Raw genomic sequence first — 24,274 nt, 5'->3', positions numbered from 1 at the left:
ATAAGATTTTCACATAAATAATTTTAATTTAAACCATACTCCTCCATAACTGATATCAAAGTTTGGTAAATTATTTCAGATATTGTTCCTTTTAACTCCACAAGATCAACAAAAACAGTTAAACTATCTTCAAAGTTTTGAATTTCTGATTTTAAATAAACTATTAAGACACTCTTATGTGAAATAGTTGAAGCTTCGTCAATAATAACTGAAATTTTACTACGTTGACTTATCAGTTTTCCAAAAACTTTCTATCTTATTTCAGTGGAGATGTAGTAGTAGTAGTAGTAGTGGCATGTGATGCAAGAAAGCATGTGTATGAGCTTATGCAGCATCAGCCAAAAAAAAAATCACACCATTCCCTCCAAATGCCTGTCCAGTTCCTCCTTAAATTTATTCAACCTATCAACTTCCACGACAGATGGAAGTTTGTTCCAGCAATTAACCACCCGCTGGCTAAAGGCAAATTTCCACACATCAATTCTACCTCTGTCTTTTCTTAATTTGAATTTGTGCCCCCTTAGGTTCGTAATCTGAACAAGTGGAAGGATCCCATCAGAATTCAGCGTGCTCAACCCATTCAAGGTGCCTAGTCTCCAGCCACTGCAATTTGCAGAACTTAAGCCTCTCTTGGTAAGAGGATCCCTTCATTCCCCTTACCAATCTTGTTGCCCTTCTCTGTACATGCTCAAGTAAATCGACATCCTTCCTAAAATGAGGCTTCCAGACCTGTATGCAGTACTCAAGGCACCTGACCATTGCCTTATACAGAGGGATAATCACCTCCTTTTCCCTGCTAGCAAAATTCCTATATATCATTGACAAAACCCCATGACCTGCCCTGGCAGCCTGTCTGCATGTGTTTGGCAACAAGTGGGACCATAAATCTAGAGTGCAAAGATACTCCCAAATCGATGTTATTCTTTTTGTTCCATGTCAGTGAATGGTTTAATGCTTTTAATTATGGAATAAATGGTATTAAAGATGTTTATAGTGCTGTTTAAATATTGTTCATTAGCCATGTCAGTACTGTTTGAAATAATATTTTTTTCGGATGTTTTGATTATATGTAATGCTTTTTTGTGTGAAGCTGACTCACAATGTTTTTTCAGTTTTTTTCTCATTGATGATTGCATATTCTTTTTATTAGAACCACGAGCTTTGATAAAACATGATTGCCACTCTGATGAATTATGTAAGTGTTTAGTACTTGAAAGTGCTTAAAGGTAAAGCCTTTGAGCGCCATTGGCATCCCACATTCACATTACTGGCAATAAGCCATTCGTACTTATTTTTGAAATAATCCAATTGCTTTTCATTCCAGAAATGCAATTTGTTTATTGCGTTTTGTACTAACTTCTGCTCAGAATGAGAAAATCTTTTGGCTGTATTGATTGTGCACAGTTTTAGATGAATTTCCAAGGCTTAGTTCAATATCAGCAGTACCATAGCTCTCTCTTGTTTGTTCCATTTCTGTTGTTGAACGTTTAGTAGAAATGTTCAAAAATTTATCAACACTACTCACAAAGTAAAACTCCACACATGTTACTTATTGCTGTGAGTAAACTTCTGAGAATTAAGGAGCACACACAAGCTCAGTGCCTGAAATCAGCTCAAACTACTGACGCAGAAAAGAGTGAAACCAGAAGGTTATGAGGGATTCAACTTATACTTCAGACCAATAACACTCACCGTCTATTTACTGAGAGAACAACAATACATATGCTGTAATGGCAAACTAGTTTCATGGGTAAACTTTGCCAAGATTTCTCGTAGTTTCCAAGATTTCCCGTAGTTCTCGTGTGGGTGTTCTTTACCTTTGCCAGACTTACCAACCTTAGAAAGTAAACCTATGGGAACTGCCCTTGAAATTATACGTTATGGTATAATTGGCAATGCTACAACACTCCCCCACCCAGTGCAGGCCAAAATCAACAGGGACTTTTTTTTTTTCTTTTCTTGGTGAGTAAACTTGTCAGACTCCGCTCAACAACAGGTATGGAAGTTTTTAGACATTTTAACAACTGGTATGACCGTACCGGTAAGTACTGGCTGAATATCACCACTGACCATAACAGTGCAGAGTTGGCACCTAATATCCTCACACACCTTATCAAGCACACATAAAGACATCTCCCTTCCCTAACACTTCCCAATGTCATGTCCCATTTTTGAAAGCTCTGCAAACATCAAACAAGCCGTACATTTCATAAGGCTGTGATTCGAAGGACAACTGCCACCACAGCACCCACACTAGCTTGAGCCTTTTGCTTTGCTGCCCTGGTCTGACTCCTGATTTTTGTTTAAATTCAGTGTAATTAAAAATACTTCACTGAACAAATATATGTAATGCAGTAATAACATTATGCACCGGTTTTGTTATGAAGTTTACATTACTAATTATAATTAAAATTAGGCTGTTATCATTTACTCCCTCCTGTCATGTCTGGACAGGATTGCATACACTTTCACTTACAATCATAACTTAGGCTTTTTATTTTAACATTGCTCTGTACTTGTTAATTAAATCCTCAGATATACTCCTAACATCGTATCTACGTGTACAACAGTATCAATTTTTGTGCCCTTAAAAGATGTTAGTTACTCTATAACATCATCTACTTTAGCCCCAGCAGACATGCCCTGGTTCTGTTCCACCTGTTGTTTTTGCTTTTTATATTTCCCATTACCCTAACAATAAGGATCTCTACTGCTGAAGAAGTTTTTGTGTTGTTTGATGCTGGAACATGAGCTCAAGCATTAGGTCGGGGGACCGAGTGCTTGATGGGTCCTCTCTTTTAATCCTTCAAGGGCATTAACTCCATTCTTCAAACCCCTACTCATCAGAAAGCCAAGTTCTCACTTAACCTTCTCATGCACTTTGCAATGAATGAACACACGCACGCACGCACGCGCGCACGCACATACACACGCGCACACACACACACACGCGCGCGCACACACACACACACACACACACACACACACACACACACACACACACACACACACACACACACACACACACACACACACACACACACACACACACACACAGCCTCCACTACAACTGTATCATATTCTGCTAGAGGTAGCTTCTCGAAAAGAGCAGAGCTAAGTTTCGAAGCTCTCCCTCAAACCACTTGCTACTTTGAGCCATCTGCTCTGCTGCTCTAGTCTGAGGCATGATTTTAGAGATTGAAAGGAATAACTCTGTGCTAATCTCACTTATTTATCGGCAGTACAAACTACACTTTTTTAAATTGTTATGTACTATGTGATAAGGTCACATTATTATTACACTATAAATAAAACTATAAATTTATAGTTTATAGGCTCCTTCCAATACTGATTACACTGCTACAAAAATTATGTAGAAAAATCTCCAAGTATTGCCTGTGTCAATACTGTAATGATGGCAGCAAAATTTGAACATTCTTATTGGTGCAGCACAAAGGCAGCAGAAGTTGGCTGTGGTTTCTTAAGCAATTTTAAAGTCCAAGTAAATGAACAAATTTGTCAACTTAATCAGGAAATTACAAGTAATAACTACACTGCCAGTGGCGTAGCTACTGTCTTTTGCACCCAGAACAGATCCTTCTGGTGTCACCCCTAAATAATGTTATCAACTTGAAAAAAAAAGTCTTAAAACTTAATTGATTTTAAGAAATCACAGAAAACTAAGCAACATTTTTCAAGGAATGTAAAAAAATTCATTTAATAAAGTATAACGTATTTACATAGTATACATAGTAGGTAATATAATAACAAAAAGAGAAAATCAATTAATATAATAACAAAAAAGTTAACAGAAAAGTTAATATAATAACAAAAAAGTTAACAGAAAAGTTAATATAATAACAAAAAAAGAAAATCAATAACAGAATAGATTTATAGTTTCCATTTTTGTGTCTTCATTTCAGGAACTTTATCGATCAAATTTTCGATTCAAAATTAATTTTACTGGCATATTCATTTTCAGTAGATAATACAGCTAGATTTGATAATCTAGTCTGACCCATTGATGAGCGAAAGTAATTAATTTTAATTTGGAAAAGCTTCTTCCGCAAGAAGCTATAGATACACATACTGTTAAAAAGAACCTCAAACATAATAATAAATTTGGTAGAGATTCCAAAAAATCCCACTTTATAATAAGCTCTAAAAACTGCAAAGCTATCCACTGAAGCCGACCGGGCTAGCCGAGTGGGTAAAGTACCTGCCCGGCAACCCAAAGGTCGCGGGTTCGATTCCCGCCTCGGGCTTGGATCAAAGTACTGCAAAAACCTTGGGAGGTGCAATATGGCCACAGAAGCCGATGCGCCAACAACTACCAAATCAAAAAAAAAAAAAAAAAAAATCTATCCACTGTTTTGCTTCCTCAACAGTTTATTTTTGTAGGTTGTAAGTGACGTCTTAGTCGGCCAATTTCTAATACAATTTCTTCATGACGAAATTCATTGAAAATTTCAGTCAGCTTTAAAATATGCATTTCATATTCTTCTTACTTTGCATATTCAACCAAATTATATGATTGAATAATGACAAATATTGAAAGAATTTCATCCACTGCTTTCGAAAGAATTCTTGACAATTCTTGACAAAACCTATCCAGGCATTCTGGAGTGACAGTCCAGCATCCTTCATCATTTCTCCTGGCATTTGTTTTTTATCCTTATTCTTCCTATTGAATTGCCCATTTCCTCACAAGTTGTATTTGTGAAATGAAGAGCACTTTCTACAGTTTTATTTCTTTCTTTATTAATAAATAATTTTAAGTTCTGTAACTTTACAACACATTTTTCCAGACTTATTCCAACTGTTTGTAAATATTTTTGTGTAGGGTTAACTTCTTGTAGAATTTTGTACTTTCCAGAAAGAAAGATAACTTAGAAAAGCAAAATTGCATACGGATGATAAGAAAATTTAAGCGGTTCCTCTGGTATCTGTATTCTCTTGAGGTTCACATAATGTTTGTAGAGCAAAAGTTATTATTTCAAAATTCATTTTGACCATATTTACTGATGCAGACAAAGTGGAATGTGCATTCCACTTTGGCTGCACGGGTAGCACAGTGGTATCATTACCGTCCTCTTCACACCAAGCGGAAAAAGCCCAGGTTCGAATCCTGTTGATGATATGAGGAACTTTTATGGGCTTTTTTCCCTCTATGGCTGAGTTAGTCGCTCTCGGGCATAGGCAGCAAGGTTTTCCCCCCCTAGAAACTGGGGTTTTTCAAAACAGGCAAATTGACCAGAGAAATTGCAGTTTACAAACAAAATATACATGGGTATATGTAATAACTTACTGGGTGACCCTAGTATAATAGTTTGGTTTTGGTTTTTGCCATTCCTGTATGTTTTTTCATTATTTACCAACAGTGTGAAGAGACTGAAAAGAAAGAATAAAGGTTTTACAAAGTTCCAAAGAAGGTTACGCATGACAATGCTTGCTAATGAATGCACTCTGCATAAATTTAACGAGTGGTTTGCACAGGGCATAAACAATGCTTCGGGATTAATTTCCTTGATTTTAGATTGGACACCATTATGAATATTTGCCATTGTTGCCACTTTTCCCTAGCCTTGGCCACGTCACAGGTTTATATCCAGTCCATTCTTTACTAACTTATTCAAAATTCCTTTTGTGAGTCCGGCAGTGGTGTTTCCAACAATGGGGAAGAAGCCTAAAAATGACTTCTTCACTTCAGCCTTGTCACATACAATGTGAACATATCTAATTACTTCACACATTAGGTCAGTGTGGGATATGTCTGGTGTACTGTCAAGTAGAATTCCAAACTATTTAGCTTGTTTTATATTATCGGCTACATATTTTTCTCTCACATAATTTCCTAAAATGTTAATAAACTCATTTTGAATCTCTAATGATAAATATAAAGGTTCTTTCCTATGAGATGAATGTTCCATTCTTAAAATGTGTTCTTTCAAAACAGGGTCATAATTTGATAGCAACTCTACCATTTCTCTAAAATTTCCTTTATTTGTAGAAAATATGGATTCATCATGTTCATGAAAAGGAAGATTCTAACTAGCCAGAAATAAGATTACATCTAAAAGCCGATGTAAAACATCTCTCTATTTCTTTCTTTCTTTATCCAGTACTGTCTGATGAATGTGGCCAATTATATGTTGAAATTTTAACCCCAGAGGTGTATTGCTAAAAAAAATAGCACCAGAACGCTCGTCGATTAACTACAAATAGTTACCTATGCTTTTTTCATTTGCAAAAATAAATAATAAGTCAAAGATTAGAATATTTGTTCAGTATTTATTTATAATTATTAAGTAAAAAACAAACAAAATTTAAAAAATCAGAAAAGAAAAAAACGAAAACAAAAACTTCAAAATAATATAAAAAATACTGTTCAGAAGAATCTTAGAAATTCCAATACAGGATCGATTATATACAGTATTCTTGTGTGAATGTCCTTTTTGTTTGTTGGTCAACAGCAGAACAATGAGACTGCAGCCAAGTTCAGACCCATTTGGATTCTAATGGTGGACTGTGAACTTCTGAGCTCGCGCTCAGAAGAACTGCAAGCTATAATTTTGGAATAAGTTTTTAAATGTACCAAATCTGTTGGCGCGCTACGACCACCATTAGCTAAATAATCCCTGTAGGCATTCAAACATTTTGTGAAAGATAAATTAAAACGTTTACAGAGAGATTCTATTTCATTTTCTCCAAATCCAAGATCAATTTCAGATGGCCATTCGCTTGGTTCAAGAATTCGAAACTCTTTTATAATGTCTGAAGTTGAAATTCCTTCAGTAAATTCAGTAGAATCTACTAACGCACAGCCTATGCTTCATTTTATTAATAATACTGTTTACAAATTGATTTCTGTAAATTAATGTTACTTTGTTATTGTCTATTAGCATTACTGAAAATAATTGCATTTTTTCAATAGCATCTGAGGCTTCTAACAACTTTTTTCCTTTTTGAGGATCTTTTAAAAATTCCAAGTAATGAATTGTACAACAAATCAATTTGTCTGCATGTACTATTGTTGTAACTCTTTTTTGAAATGACTCTGAAAGAATCGATAGCTCAAACAATACATCGTACATCAGAGCTAAATTTAGAACAAACTGTTTGGATGAAATTCGTTTATATAATCCGTTGAACATGGATTGTTCAGTTTTGTTTCAGTTGTTATCTTTACTGGCATTTTCAAAATGATGGCATAAAGATGCCAAATTTTTTTCAAACTGCTGATATGGTCCTAAAGGAGCTGGCCACCCACCTTACATTAAATACCCATCCACTCCTTTTAATTTCTTCACCCACCTTACATTAAATACCCATCCACTCCTTTTAATTTCTTTGCCGATGCTGGTAGCGCATGCTTATATTTCTCTCTGGTTTTTTTGGAGATTGACTGTACAAAGTGTACAGCTTGTCCATAAATATTTGAAAATGGTTAATTCCATGAACCTCTGATAGTGCATCTCCAACTGATAACTCAAGCCGATGGTTTAAAAAAGTAAAAAGTAAAGTGCAGCCATTATCAACCGACTGCAGGATGGAAGCCTCCTCAACAATTCATGCTGAGGGAAATGGACCATAATCTGCCACGCTGGTCCAGTGTGGGTTGGCAGATTGACCGTATTCAGCAGTCAGGGGCTTGAACCCCGGTCTACTCAAAGAGCGTGTGCTACTGCACTCCCGCTCCTGCCCACTCGGCTACGGAGAGAGAGAGAGAGAGAGAGAGAGAGAATCAGATCCAACAGGCAGAAAATTGAGTAGGGGTGCCGCAAAACAAAATAAATTACTTAGGGGTGCCATTATTAAAAAAAGGGTTGAAAACCACTGGTTTAAACCATCACCTGATAGTAAAAATATATATGTTATATGATAGTTATTACAATAATATAATTATAAAAATTACATTTCATAATACAAATTATATGTATAGAGTATATAATAATTTTATTCTTTATATAGAGGTACTAAGTAAACATCAGTTATAGATCACCACAAAATTAAAAAGATACTGTACACCTTTTTATAATGAAATAAACTATTATCAGAAAGGGCCTTGTGTACTGGGGTCCATAGTTAAGAAAGAAATACAGTATAACCCAGTGAATGTATTTAATAACACAAATATACAGAAGAAGCTTTTCTTCTGCTGTATATCTAGAGATGTCTAGAGACTTCAGTATACCGTAAACCTATGTGGTGCAGACAATTTACAAACTACAGATCCGGCCATGCACCCAGTCATCTCAACTGCACTGCCCGCACCCTATTCTCCAGAGCTTGGAGCCATTCCTGCACTGATGCAATCAGACGCAACGAGATTTCCCATGTGAGGACAGACAGATGCCTATTACAAGCACAAGAACTCGCATCCCACCCAAGACCCCCGAACCAAGACAGTATACAATCCGCCTACATTCCCTACTATCCAGGCGTGTCACATCAGATCTCAAAAATCCTCAGAAATTACAACATCAAATGCGTACAGTTACCCTGCAGAAACCTACGTTCGCTTGTCTCCAGTGTGAAGACCCCCTGTCACACCTCTCTTACGCAGCAATGTAATATACCGCATTACCCACAGAGACTGTGACAGCTGCTACATAGGTGAGACGACAAGACGTCTTCAAGATCGCCTTACGGAGCATGACAGAGCAATCCAGCTTGCCGAAACTGACCAGTCCGCAGTCGCGGAACATTTTTGGCCCACCAACCACGATCTTGATCTCAAATGTGACATCGAAATAGTGGACCACTCGCGACACTTTTGCCACCGCGCATGGCTAGAGTCACTTAATATATTAAACAATCCGAAGGCCATAAACCGATGAAAAAGGCATGAGAGTGCATCCCCATTCTGGAGACAACCATTCTATACTTCGACAAACGCTGGAGTAAAACAGTGCATGTCCGTGCGACAACAATAGGAAACCAGCTTGAATAACGTGACTTCACTCTCAGCTCACTGCACGTATAACTATATCAGTTGTATTCAAATTTCAATCTATTAGTTGACAAAGAGGATCATCAGCCTCGAAAGCTCCTGCTGTATGTTTGTGTTATTAAATACATTCACTGGGTTTTATACTGTATTTCTTTCTTAATGAAATAAACTTCATCATCATCATCAGCCATTTTCAATCCACTGCAGGATGAAGGCCTCTCCAGCAACTTTCCAGTTCCTTCTGTTTTGAGCACTGGCCACCCATTTACTACCCACAAACTCATGAATTTCATCTATTCATCTCCGCCTGTCTTCCAGGTTTTCTTCTAGCTCCTCTTGGATACCATTCTGTTATTTTCTTAGTCCATCTGTCATCATGTCTTCGAGCTATGTGTCCTGCCCAAGACCATTTTAGTTCTTTAGTTTTGATAAGAATGTCCTTTACTTGAGTTTGCTGCCTAACCCATGTGCTTCTCTTCTTATCTAACAGTCTGATTCCCAATATGATTCGTTCCATTCTTCGCTGTGTAGTTCTCAGCTTCTCTTCCATTCTTTTGGTGAGTGCCCAAGTTTCACTTCCATAAGTCATGGTGGGGAGTATACATTGATTCATTATTTTACGTTTCAGACAAATTGGGATATTGCTCTTCAGTATGTGACTATATTTCCTGAATGCTATCCATCCAAAATTTATTCTTCTCTTGACTTCCAGCCATTTATCATTATTACAGCTAATAACTTGTCCCAGATAAGTATATGACTCCACCTTTTCAATTACTGCTCCTTCAATCATTATTTCCCTTTCTGTGGCGTACTTGTTCATCATTACTTTTGTTTTAGCCATATTCATCTTTAGTCCAAAATCCTTACTAACTGTGCATAACTGATTAAGATTTTCCTCTAATTCTTTGGGATCGTGGCTAATGACCACAATGTCATCTGCAAATCGTAAATGGTTTAGGTACTCTTCGTTCACATTGACTCCTTTCTGCGACCAGTCTAATCTTTTGAAAGCTTCCTCAAGGGCAAGCAGTAAACAGCTTCGGAGATATTGTCTCCCCTTGTCGAACTCCTTTCTCAATTTTAAATTTCCTACTGTCTTTGTCTAGTCTAATAAAGGAGGTAGCAGTCTCATATATTTTCTTCAAAATCATAATATATGGGGTATCAATGCCTTGTCTTTCCAGTGCCCGAAACATTGCCTTATGCTGTATGGAGTCAAATGCCTTTTCATAATCCACAAATGCCAGCATAATGGTGTTTTATATTCATTTGCTTTCTCCATTAGCTGTGATATTACGTGAAGGTGATCCATAGTTGAGAATCCTGGCCTAAAGCCAGCTTGCTGTTTCGGTTGATTCTCATCAAGTATTCTTTCTAATCTGTTAGTAATGACCCTTGTGAACAACTTGTAGATGTGGGATAACAAGCTAATTGGTCTATAATTTCCAATTTCTGATTTATCTCCTTTCTTATGCAGCAAAACTATGATTGCATTATTCCACTGCTTAGGCATCACACCTTTTCTAATGCACTTTGTGAAGAGCCTTGCCAGTTTTTGTGTTATGTCTCTTCCTCCCAATTTTAACAACTCTACAGTAACTTCATCTTCCCCCGGGGGCTTTCTGATTCTTCATTTTCTTCAATGCATGTTCTACCTCATCAGGAAGAATATTGGGTATGTCGTATGTGTTGCTACTTTGCAATCCATCTTCCCCACTGCTGGCATCATTCCCCATGCTCCTTGTATAATTCTCTATAGTAGTCTTCTGCTATTTGAATTATGCCTTCTCTGCTGTTTATAAGTACACCATCGCTATTCTTCAGTTTCAGTATCATTTGTCTCTCTGTATTACTGCTCATGGCTGCTGATTTAAATCCTTTGTTTTCCCTTAATGCTTGTTCTACTTTTCTTGTGTTAAATCTTCTTATGTCCTCTCTGAGTCTCTTTCTAATGGCTTTGCATAACTCAGTATACTCAATTTTCTCCCTGTCAGTGTTTTTCTTGCTTTTCATTTCTCGTCTTTGGTTCATCATGACAAGTGTTTCTTGACTAATTTTTTCTTCTTTGGATTTCTTTTTCCCTGTAAGTTTCTTGGGCTTTATCACTTTCAAAAAGTTGTAATATTCATCATCGATATCTTGGTCCTGAGCAGTCTGCAGAAGCTCAAACTTGTTCTTAAGTTCCAGTACATACTGCTTTTTCTCCTCTTTTGTTATCTCAAAGACCTTTGTATTATTTACTCGAGTCAGTTTTTTCCTTTCCTTTCCTACATCTATATCAAGTGTACATCTTACCATTCTGTGATCACTTCCAACATTTACCTTATTCAGGATGGTAACATCATTCACAATATATCTTATGTTAGTGAGGATGAAGTCGATTTCATTAGTAGTTAATCCATTTGGACTCTTCCATGTCCACTTTCTGTTCACCCTTTTCTTGAAAAAAGTGTTCATTACTGACAGTCCTTGAGATTCTGCAAATTCCGCAAGTCTTTCACCTCTTTCATTTCTTTCACCAATTCCAAAATTTCCTATAGTTCCCCTTTCTGCGCTGTTTGTCTTTTTCCAACCTTAGCATTGAAGTCTCCCATAATAAAAGTGTAGTGGGTTTTCTGCTCATCTAGAAGACTCAATTTCGGTGTACATTTCTTCAACCTCTTCATCATCATGGCTTGATGTTGGTGCATAAATCATTATAATCTTTAGCTTGTACCTCTTAGAAATCTTGAGTATTAGTCTTGACACCCTTGGTGATGTACTTTTGAATTCCAAAATGTTGTTTTTAAAATCTTTATGGACCAGAAACCAACTCCACCTTCACTCCTTTCACTATTTCCATTGGTGTACAGCAGATTTCCACTTGATAAACTTATAAGTGATTCATTTCTTCTTCTTGTTTCAGCCAAACCAATGATATTCCAATTCACATTTTCTAATTCCTTTTTCCAGCTCGAATATCCTGTGAAATAAACTTATAAATTTAAAAAAAAAAAAAGTTTAAGTAACTTAAACCCAAATTACATGGCACCCCTGGAATGTTGTTGCAGCACCCCAGTTGAAAACCACTGGTTTAAACAATGCCATATGATCAAATTTGGATATTTTTATAATAATTTATTTCCAACTCCAGATTTTCTCCACTTGCTCCATCGCTCATAAATGAAATTAAATAGTGTTTTAAATAATTGTCGTCAAATCCATATTTTTAAAGACATTTTAAGAGACACTCCATTATCTTTCATTTTATTGGTTTCATATTTTAAATAAATAATCAGAGTATATTTCTTGCTTAGAGTGATGACTCTTCAATGAGAATTGATAAGTTTCCACGTATGTCCACAATTTGTTGGCACATTTTAATTTCATTTGCCTTGCAACATGCTCTATTATATTATAATACTTAATCTTGAATGCAAACTGTGAGCAATAACAGTGCCATTGAATTCTTGAAGTTGTAACAACTCAAAATGGTCAGAATATGGTTGATCATGTTTTGCAATATAATATGCAGTTCTAAAAACCTTACAGGTGCTAGAAATTTCAGAGCCATTCATTTGATCAATTACCGCTTCTAAATGTTCATTTGCAGCTTGTAAGATTTTTTCAGCCTGTATATGTGAAGTACTTTTTGAATGTTCATAAATTTTCTTACGCAAAGATGTCAGTTGTGCACTTCTATCTTTGCCATAGGATGATACCACTACCAAACTCCATTCCTTTGAAATGCTAACTCCCTGCGTTTTAGACGGCCCTAATTTTTTTACAGCAGCACAAGTCAAACATCCTAATTTTCCTGTGTCGCATGTAAGCCAAGGATATGGTTTTTTCTTCTCAGTCCACATGTCAGCATTCCAAACATGGGGCCAGTTAAATTTTAATTCTTTAATGTTGTTTGCTTCTGTTTTTCACTCATTTTGTATTTAATGAAAATTTCTTCTTTTAATTTTTAAATACTGAAATTACGTAAATTTAAATTTATATATTTAATCCCGTAAAAATTCATTTTTACCTTAGGAGAAAGAGTAATGAATAAATATATGAATTAATCTAAATACTAAAGATCAGTCATAAACTTACACGTATATATTATATATATAATACATATATGAATGACAAAAAAAAAAAAAAATCCTGTACGCTGTTTTCCAGAAGACTATATGATCATGCCACATCGATTGTACAGTAACCGAATCAGACTTCAGACTTACGGTTCATAGTACAACCAGTTCTAGTGTCCAGCTCATTGCAAATCAAAATGCAGAATTCGCACACATCACAGTATATCTCATTCATTGGATCTCTTTATCTAACACATTGTACTTTAGTAAGAAATGTTCAAGTTTCATTGCAGTATTTATATTTTTGTTTTTAAATAAATTTTTAAAGAAATCTTAATTTTAAAGATTACTATTAATATATATTTTAGTAGCAATGGGTAAAATAGATATTATTTCTCCCTCCCCTTTGATTATGCCATTATTTCGTAATATTAGGTATATAAATTTAATGATTTTCTGTTATGACATTTAGAAAAAAGTACCGGAACGTTGTTCCAGTGCATTCCGGCCCGAATACACCACTGTTCAACCCTGCACTTAAGGTTTTCCACTTCTCCAAGTATGAGAGATGCTGTTCACTATTTTCATGGTCAGAAACATTTGGGTTTAATTTCCACCAAGGTTTAAATCCCATGATAAAGTTGGATGTTTCGATATCTTTATTCTCCAGTGAAAATAGTTTTCAGCAAAAACAAAATAAATTATAAATTTCCTGATGATGGCGAATGAACCATCCATGTTCTTAAAGTTTTTTTCCGTTTGGCAGTGTCTTATGAAACTAGGAAGTTGTTAGCTGTCGACTTCCCTTTAATTTTTTCTCCTGCTCTTTCAACAGTGTCAAAAGGTCCATTCTTATTTTGAAAATATTCACTGCCTTTCTTAAAATAAATTCTCAAGTTATCTGATACTGGGATAGGCCAAAGAGCAACATCAGAATACTTTAAAAATATGTTTATTTCTTCTTCCTTTTCAGAATATTCTCTCTGCTCGTGTATTTTCACTAGATTCTTTTCCACTAGTTAGTAGATAAATAACTTTCTCTTGTTAGATCCTCTTGGGGAGATGACTCTTGTACTTGCTCTTCTGATTTTTCATGCTGAATATCTATTGCACTAGATGTTGAAGGTGTAACATACTTCAACAATGATCCAGACATTGCTTGAATAACTTCTTCTCTTGCTTTTTTGTTTTTCTCTGTTGAAATCCATTGGGTCAATTTTGCTTCATTTTGCACTTATATGTTGGGACCTGTATAAAGAAGTTCATTAAAAAACAGGAAATATCTATAAAATTTAAAATAAGATATCAAAATGAAAAATGAGTGTTCAGGAAATACAAAGGCTCGCCTGAACACTCATTTTGGTGAGTGGATTTATACTAAGTATACACTTCGTATAAATCCACTCACCAAAAATACGGTGATAACTTAATGACTTGTAAGACAAACTTTGTAAAAAAAAAAAAAAGTGGTTAAACTAAACATATGTGTAAAGGCTGAATATTGCTTCAACCCCCAGTTTTATGTGCCTTAATAACATACCAAAAATTTAAACGCAGATATTACAGTGACAGTTGGTTAATATAAAAATCAAAGTATCTTGTTGTTAATTAAATTGTGTCAAATATAAATTTCAACTAACAACTGTAAATTTAAGTGAAGAAAGGTAAATAAAAAAAGTTGAAATTATTTTGTTATAGTTAATTCTTTCCTTGTATTTTCAAGTGATGGCACCTCTTTTCTGGCTGGCACCCGGGCTGACTGTCCCCACCACCCCTTCCCTTGCTATGCCACTGTACACTACTAATTTTAAATCAAAAGTTACAAAAATCAATAATTTTAAAGCAATGAAGAAAATTTCACTCAGTGGCTGCTCCTCCTAGATGGGAAAGTCAACGAATTTCTGACTAATGTAAATATTTGGCAAATTTATCGATAACCTCATCAAAATTAATTTTACTGGCATATTGATTTTCAATATAATATAGCTAGATTTGATAATGTGATGTCGCCCTTATGTGTACTAGGTCATTTCTATCCAAATAAAAGTGAATGCATGATTACTCCTGGAATAAGAATAATAAACAACTTATTCGTATTAAAAAGAATAATGTTAAAGATAAAAATATTGCTGTTTTCAGTGGAAAATGATATAAGTTTATAATTTCTAAGGGATTTCAATAAAAAAAAATATTTTAAGGGCTGCATCCAGTTTGTGGGCCATAGATTGGGGACCCCTGATTTAAAGGTTATTTGTAAATGCAACTATCTGATAATGCAATATAAAAAAAAAAAAAAAAAAACCATGCTGCTTCACAAAAAAAAAAAAAAAAAAAAAAAAACATAATTTCAATCACATTATGCCTCATCTATTAGGGTGTTTCATGAAATATGTAACTTTGTGTAATTAATACCTGTCTGCCAAAATTATTCAAGTATGGCTAAGATGGTAGACATATCAAATGCTGCTAATCTTAAACAGACAATAACTGCCCAGTTAGTAAATCTTGCAGCATTATCAGTTGCTAAAGATGACAGATCAAAAAGTGTCCAGCTTATTTTATGGATTTTATTTTTACAAATTCTTTATAATGGATAATTTTTTAATAGTAGGATGAAGTTTTGTGCTAAACTGATATTTTCATTACAATGATATTCATTGAAATGAAACATTTTTACATAAAGTTACATAGTAAATGCTTTTGTTTTACTGAATATATTTTTGCTCTGGCAGTTGTTACACTGATAATATCCTATAATAAAATATTCTGGAAAGAAACAAATGATTGGGTGAAAAGAAATATTTTCAGTATAGGATGACATGACATGTCATCCTATACTGAGTTAATAGAATTAAAATATAACATGAAAAAGGAGGATTTTTTTTTCCATAAAACAAATTTACTCTGAGTGAATATTCAAATTATGGGTGTTTGACTTGTAGATGTAGACTTGATAATGGCATGAACTGCAGATTTCTCCATTCTCTTTATTTTCAATAGGCTACAAAAATTCTTGCATTAATAAAAGGGAGGGAAAAAAAAAAAAAAAAAAATGTTTTAATGCATTGAAAACCATTCTACAAACCCTTTGAACCCTCTCATATTTATATAGTATTTATTTTAGGAGCTTAATTCTTGCTAATGTTTCCTTGCATTGGAGTACAATTATTACAAGAATATTTTGTAATTATTTGTTGGTCATACAGTTCTTTATCTGATAGGTATGGATTGTATGGTGATTTTTTAATGCTGATATATTTGAACAGTTTAATATGTGCAGTGAGCATGTTGCTATTTTGAATCAAAACAATACATTGTAGTTAACTAATTTTCCTAGATATGCCATGCAACTTGGATTTAAATTTTGGTGATGAGGCCCTTTTAAAACAGATTGCAAGTGATATCCAGGTAACTTCTTATACAGTCAAGAAACTTTTTCTGTTTATATTTTGATTTTTAATTTTTGAATTGTATCAGTATGATTGATATGATGGATGAATTTATCCAAAGTGAATATTACTTTGACATTTACCTATGCTGTAATTTTTCTCTAATTATTCTTTTGGGCTAGAACTTTATTTAAGAGTAACTAGTGTTTTTTACTTCAAGATGCCTAAATTCCAAATTTGAATTTAGGTATCCCAAAGCACTCAGAACAATGCTACTGTGTTAAGGGAAGTTGACATGTCTGCCCTAATGGCATGAGTATAGGCAAGAAATACTTTATTTGATCCATAGAGACACCTTCAACATTTCCACTGCAAATGTCAAAACCTGTCAAAAAACAGAAAGCAAAGCTCTTGGAAAAAGAACTTCACACCCTTGAATGGAAAAGACAGCTATCATAGCAGAGTGACACTTCATAAAAAAGAACTAGGTTAATGCTTTAACTGAGGTAAAGCCAGTCTCCCCAAGAATATCAGTAAGATTGCAAACTCAAGACAGAAACCAATGATAAAGATAATCTAAATCTGTGCACCAGTTCAATCTCATCCAGTTTAGGACAGCAGTCTCTTCTATGAATGAACTCCAAGAAGAAGAACTAGCATAGAACAACAGAGACTGACTTGCTAATAATCATGGGGGACCTCAATGCAAAAATAGCAAGATTTTTAGGAAGATTCTTTGCAGATGCAGAAGATGTGATGGGTAGATTTGGAATAAGAGTGAGGAATGAAAGGAGAGAAGACAAACAAATTTCCCATAATTGCTGATAATTTGTTCTGCCACAGGTCTCAGAACAAATACACTTGGACATTATAGATAACAATCAAAAATTGCATAGACTACATGCTGAGTAGAAGAGGCTGGATATACTCCATTCTCAATGTGGAAATTGAAGGAGCACTTAAACTTGTGTGGAGTGTAATCTGCTTTTAATTTCTTAAAGAATTATAGTTCTTAGATGTTTTATGTACTTTTTGTTTGCATTTACACCTCTTGGATCCAAGGTGTAAGTGCTCCTTATTTCACCAATTTCCTGTTTTTGATATATCTGCACACCATGCCACTAAAAGAATATTTAACATCTTCCCTGTAAAAACCACAAACAAGTATACATGGACTCAGACCACGAATTACCCTTTTCAATGAATCAAATGTATGAATCAGCTGATTTTTACCTCACTTTTGATTTCATTATATTTTTAGTCTATATCTGAAGTGCACTTTGATGTTCTTGTTTGTCTCCGTGATTCAGAAAGAATTAAAAGCATCGTAAACTGAAGCATGAATTTTTGGCTGGTAGACTTCATCTTCCAGCAATGAAACAAGAATGAGAGGCTTGGGAAACTCGTGGGAATCCATATCATGAAGTCATGTGTTTACATTGCTAATGCAATCGCTTGCTGTAAACCTCTTGTGTAGAAAAGTAATATCACAGAGGCCCACATTTTCAAATGTTTGTTGGTAATCTTGTATTTAACAAAGGAATATTATGGAACTGAAAAACTTTTATGGCTAAGCTCATAAACCGCAAGTTTATGTGCAGAAGGAAGCTTCTTTATGCAAGGATTATGCTCTTCAATCACCTTCAGGATGCATTTTGAAAATTTGTAGTGTTTGCCCAACTCAGCTCTGTAATCAGAAGTGAAATTAATAATGTTGGTATGCTAATCTTTTATGAGTCACGCTAGTGCTGCATGTGTATTTCTGCACAGAAATATATAGGCAGACATTTCTTAAAAATTTTTGTCTAAATTGTAATAGATAGGCACATTTCAGGATGATTTTAAATATGTATATATGTATTTTTTTTTTGTTTAGTGGCACGTACATAGTATTATGAATCTTGTTGGCATTTAAATAAAAATAATAATTGCATGTGTGGCCACAGAATATACAATGCAATAATTATTTTATAGAACAAAACCAGTGTTGTAAATTAAGTAGATAAACATTTCTTACTTGTGAGCTTGAAATGAACGAGTGTTAACTTGTTTGCTGTCTTTATGCAAGTAAGTGTAAAACGGCTCTAGAAGTGATATGCCGCAACTCAAATCTGCTGTCTTTCTTAAGGAGTCAACCAGTGAGTGCAGTAAATATAAAGGCAAGTGAAATTAATAACTTCTCAGTATTGGCACACTGATTGAACATTTTATAGTAATGTTTGGCTTATGTTTGTAGACTCAGTGCACAGTTTTATTTGTTTTTTGCTTGTGTTGATGTTAGTTTACATATATGAATAAACTTATTATAAAATTTTAAAATTTGTTTTGATTTACTGCTCAGCACAAATAGTGTTCACTTTTAGAATTGGATTCCAAACTTTTAATTTTCAACCATTACGTATGAATTTTCAGAATACTGGTAATGTCAGAATGTTGATTTTTTTTTAACATCCCAATTTTTTCCAATAAGTTATCTTACATTTAAGTAGCAGTGAATGTGCTAAGTATTAATTTCAAGCTCACAAGCCTAATTTACTGATATTTTAAGTCTTGCTCAAATATATAATAAATGTTTGCAAGTAAGTGTTAAAATTTAAAACAGTAAAAAGATAAGCAATCAATAACAAAGAACACGGCACACACAAATTGCAAGTAACACAATACGCGCAAGTGAGAATGGAGTAACGAGTTACAAAGCTTTAAAAATAGGAATGAAGAGGAGATCTGAAAATAATTTTTTTTATATGATTGAAGATTTCATGGAAGTGTAAACACATTTCATCATAATAACCCACAGAATTTCAGCTGTCAGTATTATTGCAAATTCAGTAAGATCGAGTTTACTGTCCGTTTATGATAGATTTCACTAACAGAAAAGCCCAATAAACAGGTGAATGCTAATTGTTTTTATTGTTTTATGATTGTGACCTCCAGAATTTCAACCGAACCACATGGTACCGTCGGAGATAATCGTAGGGTAATCTCCAGTGCTGCGGTCTCCTGCCCCGATTAAACGGCATGCTGTCCCAATTAAGCGAAGTAAACCCTGGCTATTTTCTCGAGTTTCTGTTTTTTAAGATTTGCCCCAAATAAACGGCTGCCCCAATTAACCGGTGGCCCAAATAACCGGAATCCACTGTATTTGCAAATAATTAACATAAGGTGCATACAATTTCAGTTTCCGTGCATGGCATCCTGGTTGTACCCAAAGATTCTTTGCACCCTCTGCTTCCACCCTGATTCTCTCATTGCCGTAAGAGGGAGAGTGAAAGCCACTGGGGACTGAGGGCCATTTGTTTCATTGTGTTGTCATATTTAATAAATTGCTGGAAGGTTTGGTCTTTTCCTCTTCACGCTGACCAGGCTTCTTGAAGAGAACCACTCTACATGTTCATTGCCACCAAATTGATGTAACAGGGTTTACCAATGAGAAAGTCTGCAAAGATAGGCCAACCAGACTTCTCCTAAATCTTCTAAAATAGAAAGATATTGGATCCATCAGTGTTTTAGACTGAGTATCTGATAACACACAGAATGCCCGTTCCAATCTAAGCCCGTTGGCAATGTAAAATAGTCATCGGTGAAGATAGAATATTTGAGCTGGAAAAGGAATTAGAAAATGTGAATTGGAATATCATCTGCTTGGCTGGAACAAGAAGAGGAAATGAATCAAGTTTATCAAGTGGAATCTGCTGTACACCAATGGGAAACAGTGAAGGTGGAGTTGGCTTTCAGGTCCATGAAGGTATTAAAAACAACATTTTGGAATTCAAAAGTATATCACCAAAAGTGTTAAGACTATAGGATTTCTACAAGGTACAAACTAAATATTATAATGATATATGCCTTTAATATATGTTATAATGATTTTTATTATAAATTTTCAACTTCTCCAGACCTCACAGGACCAAGATATCGATGGAGAATACAACAACTTTCTGATCTGATGTGCCTATAGGTAGAAAGGAATCCAAAGAATAAAAAATTAGTCAAGAAACACTTGTCATAATGAACTGAAGGTGACAAATGAAGAGCAAGATAAACACTAACAAGGACAAAATTTACTATACTGAGTTATGCAAAGCCATTAGAAAGACCCAAGAGCGGACATAAGATTTAACAAAAGAAAAATAGAACAAGCATTAAGGGAAAACAAAGGATCTAAATCAGAAAATAATACAAATGATGCTGAATCTGAAGAATAGTGATGGTGTACTTATAAATAGCAGAGAAGGCATAATTCAAATAGCAGAAGACTGCTATAAAGTATTATATAAGGAGCAAGGGAATGATGCCAGCAGTGGGGAAGATGGATCACAAATTAGCAACACATATGACATACCCGATATTCTTCCTGATGAGGTAGAACATGCATTGTTCTACCTAAGAAAATGAAGAATCAAAAAACCTCAGGTGAAGATGAAGTTACTGTGAAGTTTTTTTTTTTTAAATTGGGAGGAAGAGACACAACACAAACTGGCAAGACTTCACAAAATACATTAGGAAAGGCATGATGCCTAAGGAGTGGAATAATGCAATCATAATTTTGCTGCATTAGAAAGGAGATAAATCAGAAATTGGAAATTATAGATGAATTAGCTTGTTGTTCCATATTTACAAGTTGTTTACAAGGGTCATTACTAACAGATTAGAAAGAATACTTGATGAGAATCAACCAAAAGAGCAAGCTGGCTTTAGGACAGGGTTCTTAACTGTGGATCACCGTCACGTAATATCACAGCTAATGGAGAAAGCAAATGAATATAAAATAGCATTATGGTGTTTTATATTCATTTGCTGTGATCTGATGTGCCTAGAGGGGAGAGAATGTTGTTGGGGAAATTATTAAGGATTATTAATTACAAACCAAAATGAAGAAATAGAGGGATCTGTAAGACAGACTACCACAAGACTGAAAGAGTCCTGTCTATCATAACTTTGTGAAAGGAATAGGATGAATTTTTTTTCCTAAAACAGTTGGAGCATATTATACAATGGAAGAAATTTTATAAGAAAAGAGTATACAGGTTCTCTCAAAATTGCACATGACAAATATAGGAGCACAGTTAAAAATAAGAAAAAAAGTTTTTATAAATATATGTTTAAAAGTTTTTATTTTCAAAATATGGAGAGCATTGAATGAACAGCAATATCTGTTTCCCAGTACACCTTTACAGCAATTGTTACCACATTATATGAATAAATGCAGAAACAGTTGTCAGTGGCCCATTTTTCAATGTACATTTGATCCTTAATTTTTCAGCTATGTTCTGATTACAGATGAAACATGTTTTGCAAGAAATGGAATTCTCAACTCTTGTAACACTGTGCCAAAGAAAATCTAGATACAACTGAATAGTACTCATTATCAACATACCTTTTCTTTTAATTTGGTGTGTTTTTCAGGTTCTTATTGTTTACTAGCACAGCTTTCAGGTATAGTTTTATGTCAGAATGGTGTTATATTCTGTTGTTGTGGCTCTGGCTGTTTCGCTACAGAGCCCCTAGTGGAACCAGTAATGAGCTATAGTGGGCTCGTGAGAGCCCATTGCTATTTTTTTTTTTTTTTTTTTGAAAATTTGCGAGCTCATTGTTGGGATGATCATTTATTTTACAAATGAAATCCTGAATGCAATTATTGAGTATCCAGAGCCAAAACTACGGTGGAGCAGCGGGGCCCCATTCCCAGCATTTTAATGGCGCAATCGATCGGCGCCTCCGTAGCCAGGTGGGAAGGAGCAGCAGTGCGTAGCACACGCTTCCTGGTTAGACCGGGATTCGAGCCCATCACCACCAAATACGGAGGATGCAGAAAGGTCAGGGGAATGACCACCGCATATCCCGGAGCAATATGGCCTTAGTTGCTAATGCTCCTAAAAACCAAATAACAAACAAAAAGCAATCGATCGGTTATGTATTTTAAAATTGCTTTATTTTTAATTTAATTACAGTCGGACCTCTGTTTAACGAACTTCTTTATAGCGAATTTTTTTGATTCCCCTTGGTAATTACATTTAAAATAGTTTCTGTTGAAGGAAGAAAATTTCCATGTAACAAACGGATTAGGAGAGCCAACTTTGTATGCATTGTTCTTACCTCTGTCCTTTAGGCAATTTATGTAATTAGAAAGTGCAAATTAAGGGTGAAAGGGATTACCGTTTCACAATGTCAGTGGTGTCTGTAAAACTTATGCAATCACATACCGAAAAGTTGCACTAGTCGATATGCTTTCCATAGCCACTCAGAGGATTAAGAAGATTCTCGACATGGATCTTCTGGCCTCTGGTCAACCTGTGTTGTAGTTCCTCTTTGCTCCGACAAACGGGCATGTGTTTTTCGGAGAAGTGAGTGAACCATGCCTTCCAGTAAATTTCTCCTATCTATGTTTACATGGTCACAGTAGCTGAATATCTGACATTTTGCACTTTTTTTTTTTTTTTGGTAGTTATTGGCGTATCGGCATCTGTGGCCATAATGCACCTCCCAAGGTTTTTGCAGTACTCTGATCCAAGACCGATGCGGGATTCGAACCCGTGACCTTTGGGTTGCTAGGCAGGTACTTTACCCACCCGGCTAGCTCGGTCGGCACATTTTGCACTGTATTCAAAGAACTAGTGACAGTAGCAATGTAGAGGGGGGGGGGGATTGAGGCAACTAAGATATTATATAAACTTTACAAAGATGAAATGTTGTGACAGATTTCGAAACTTTGTCGAGCCTTTCACTGTGTAGAAAATGTTCTAAAATATAATGGCATACAGGCAGTAATTTAAAAAAAAAAAAAAAACTGTATCACCAACCTCCAGAATACTAGTGCAAATTAAGCATGATTGCTAAAGAACTTGATGTGGAAACTGTAAAGATTGGTTGTGTGTTCGGGCCACGATGAGCAGCTTGTAGCTTGCAGAAGGCAATTGTGGATTGGAAGAATTATCCCGCTTTGTGCAAACATTTTGAATCAGAAGTTAAATATTCCAGATTATTAAATCAACTTTTAAATTTGGAATTTCTTAACCATTTAGCACTGATGATCAACATCCTGCAGGAGCTCTCTTACCTTTCGGAAGCTTTACAGAATCACAATGGTAAAAGCATATAAATTAATTATTCGAACTATCAATGCTATTGCTAATTTGAAAAATTCTGAAGGAAATTATGAAGCTAAAATTGAGAGCATGTTGAAGTGGAAAGAATTTGAAGGAATATAGGAAGAATTTGAGTCTCTAGGTTTGGTGTAAATCATTGAAGGCACTTCTTATCAATAGGCGAGACTAAGGGAAGAAAGTTCCTCGTAATGTGACCCTTGTCCCCAGTTGACCAACGAGTCTGCCAGATGGAGATGAGTTCAGCCTAATACATTTTCTCTCTGCTATAATGTTGGTGTCAACCTGTGTTTGAATACCAAGGAAGGAGGCAACTTGATTCTTGCGAATGCAGTAAATTAAACCCTGGAAAATGGCATGAAGATCTAAGTGGAAACTTGGATCTGAGTATGGGCTTGGACGAATCGTTTGTTGGTCTGGTCGTACCAAACTTCTGCGCCATAGAGGACAATTGGAATGAAGATGGTGGAAAACAATAGCTGAAGGGATCTACCCTTCAACCCCCAGTCTCTTCTAGTGACACATGCGAGCATGGCGGTAAAGTGCCTTGGCTTGTCTCTGATTGCCTTCATCGAGGGGTGACACTAAGAAATTTCACGGAACAACAGTTGGTGAGCAACTGCTTGATTGATCCTTATAGCTGGAGGGCAAGGTTGCTCTTCAGCATGAGTGTACTGCATTTTTTGATGAAGATGGTAAAGCATGTGAATTGTTGTCCAGGCAGCCAGATCAGACAAAACAACGTTGGCGTGGGTTTCCGGTGCT

The 24,274-nt window shown here is 35.3% G+C and overlaps 1 protein-coding gene across 1 annotated transcript in view; it reads left to right on the top strand.

Moving 5' to 3' along the window:
- The window catches only part of Atf6 (bZIP_ATF6 domain-containing protein ATf6), a 273,849-nt gene that overhangs the window by 24,974 nt on the left and 224,601 nt on the right, over positions 1-24,274 (top strand). Inside the window, exon 2 of the mRNA XM_090372442.1 lies at positions 16,355-16,425. Within this exon, the coding sequence (XP_090228568.1) occupies positions 16,355-16,425 (71 nt within the window). The remainder of the gene's footprint in view (positions 1-16,354; positions 16,426-24,274) is intronic.

The sequence above is a fragment of the Mastigoproctus giganteus genome, chromosome 4 (genome assembly GCF_048544385.1).
Source record: "Mastigoproctus giganteus isolate SK-2022 chromosome 4, ASM4854438v1, whole genome shotgun sequence".
Taxonomy (NCBI): Eukaryota; Metazoa; Arthropoda; class Arachnida; order Uropygi; family Thelyphonidae; genus Mastigoproctus; species Mastigoproctus giganteus.
Note: the sequence above shows the minus strand (reverse complement) of the source record. Positions and strands in the feature narration are given on the sequence as shown.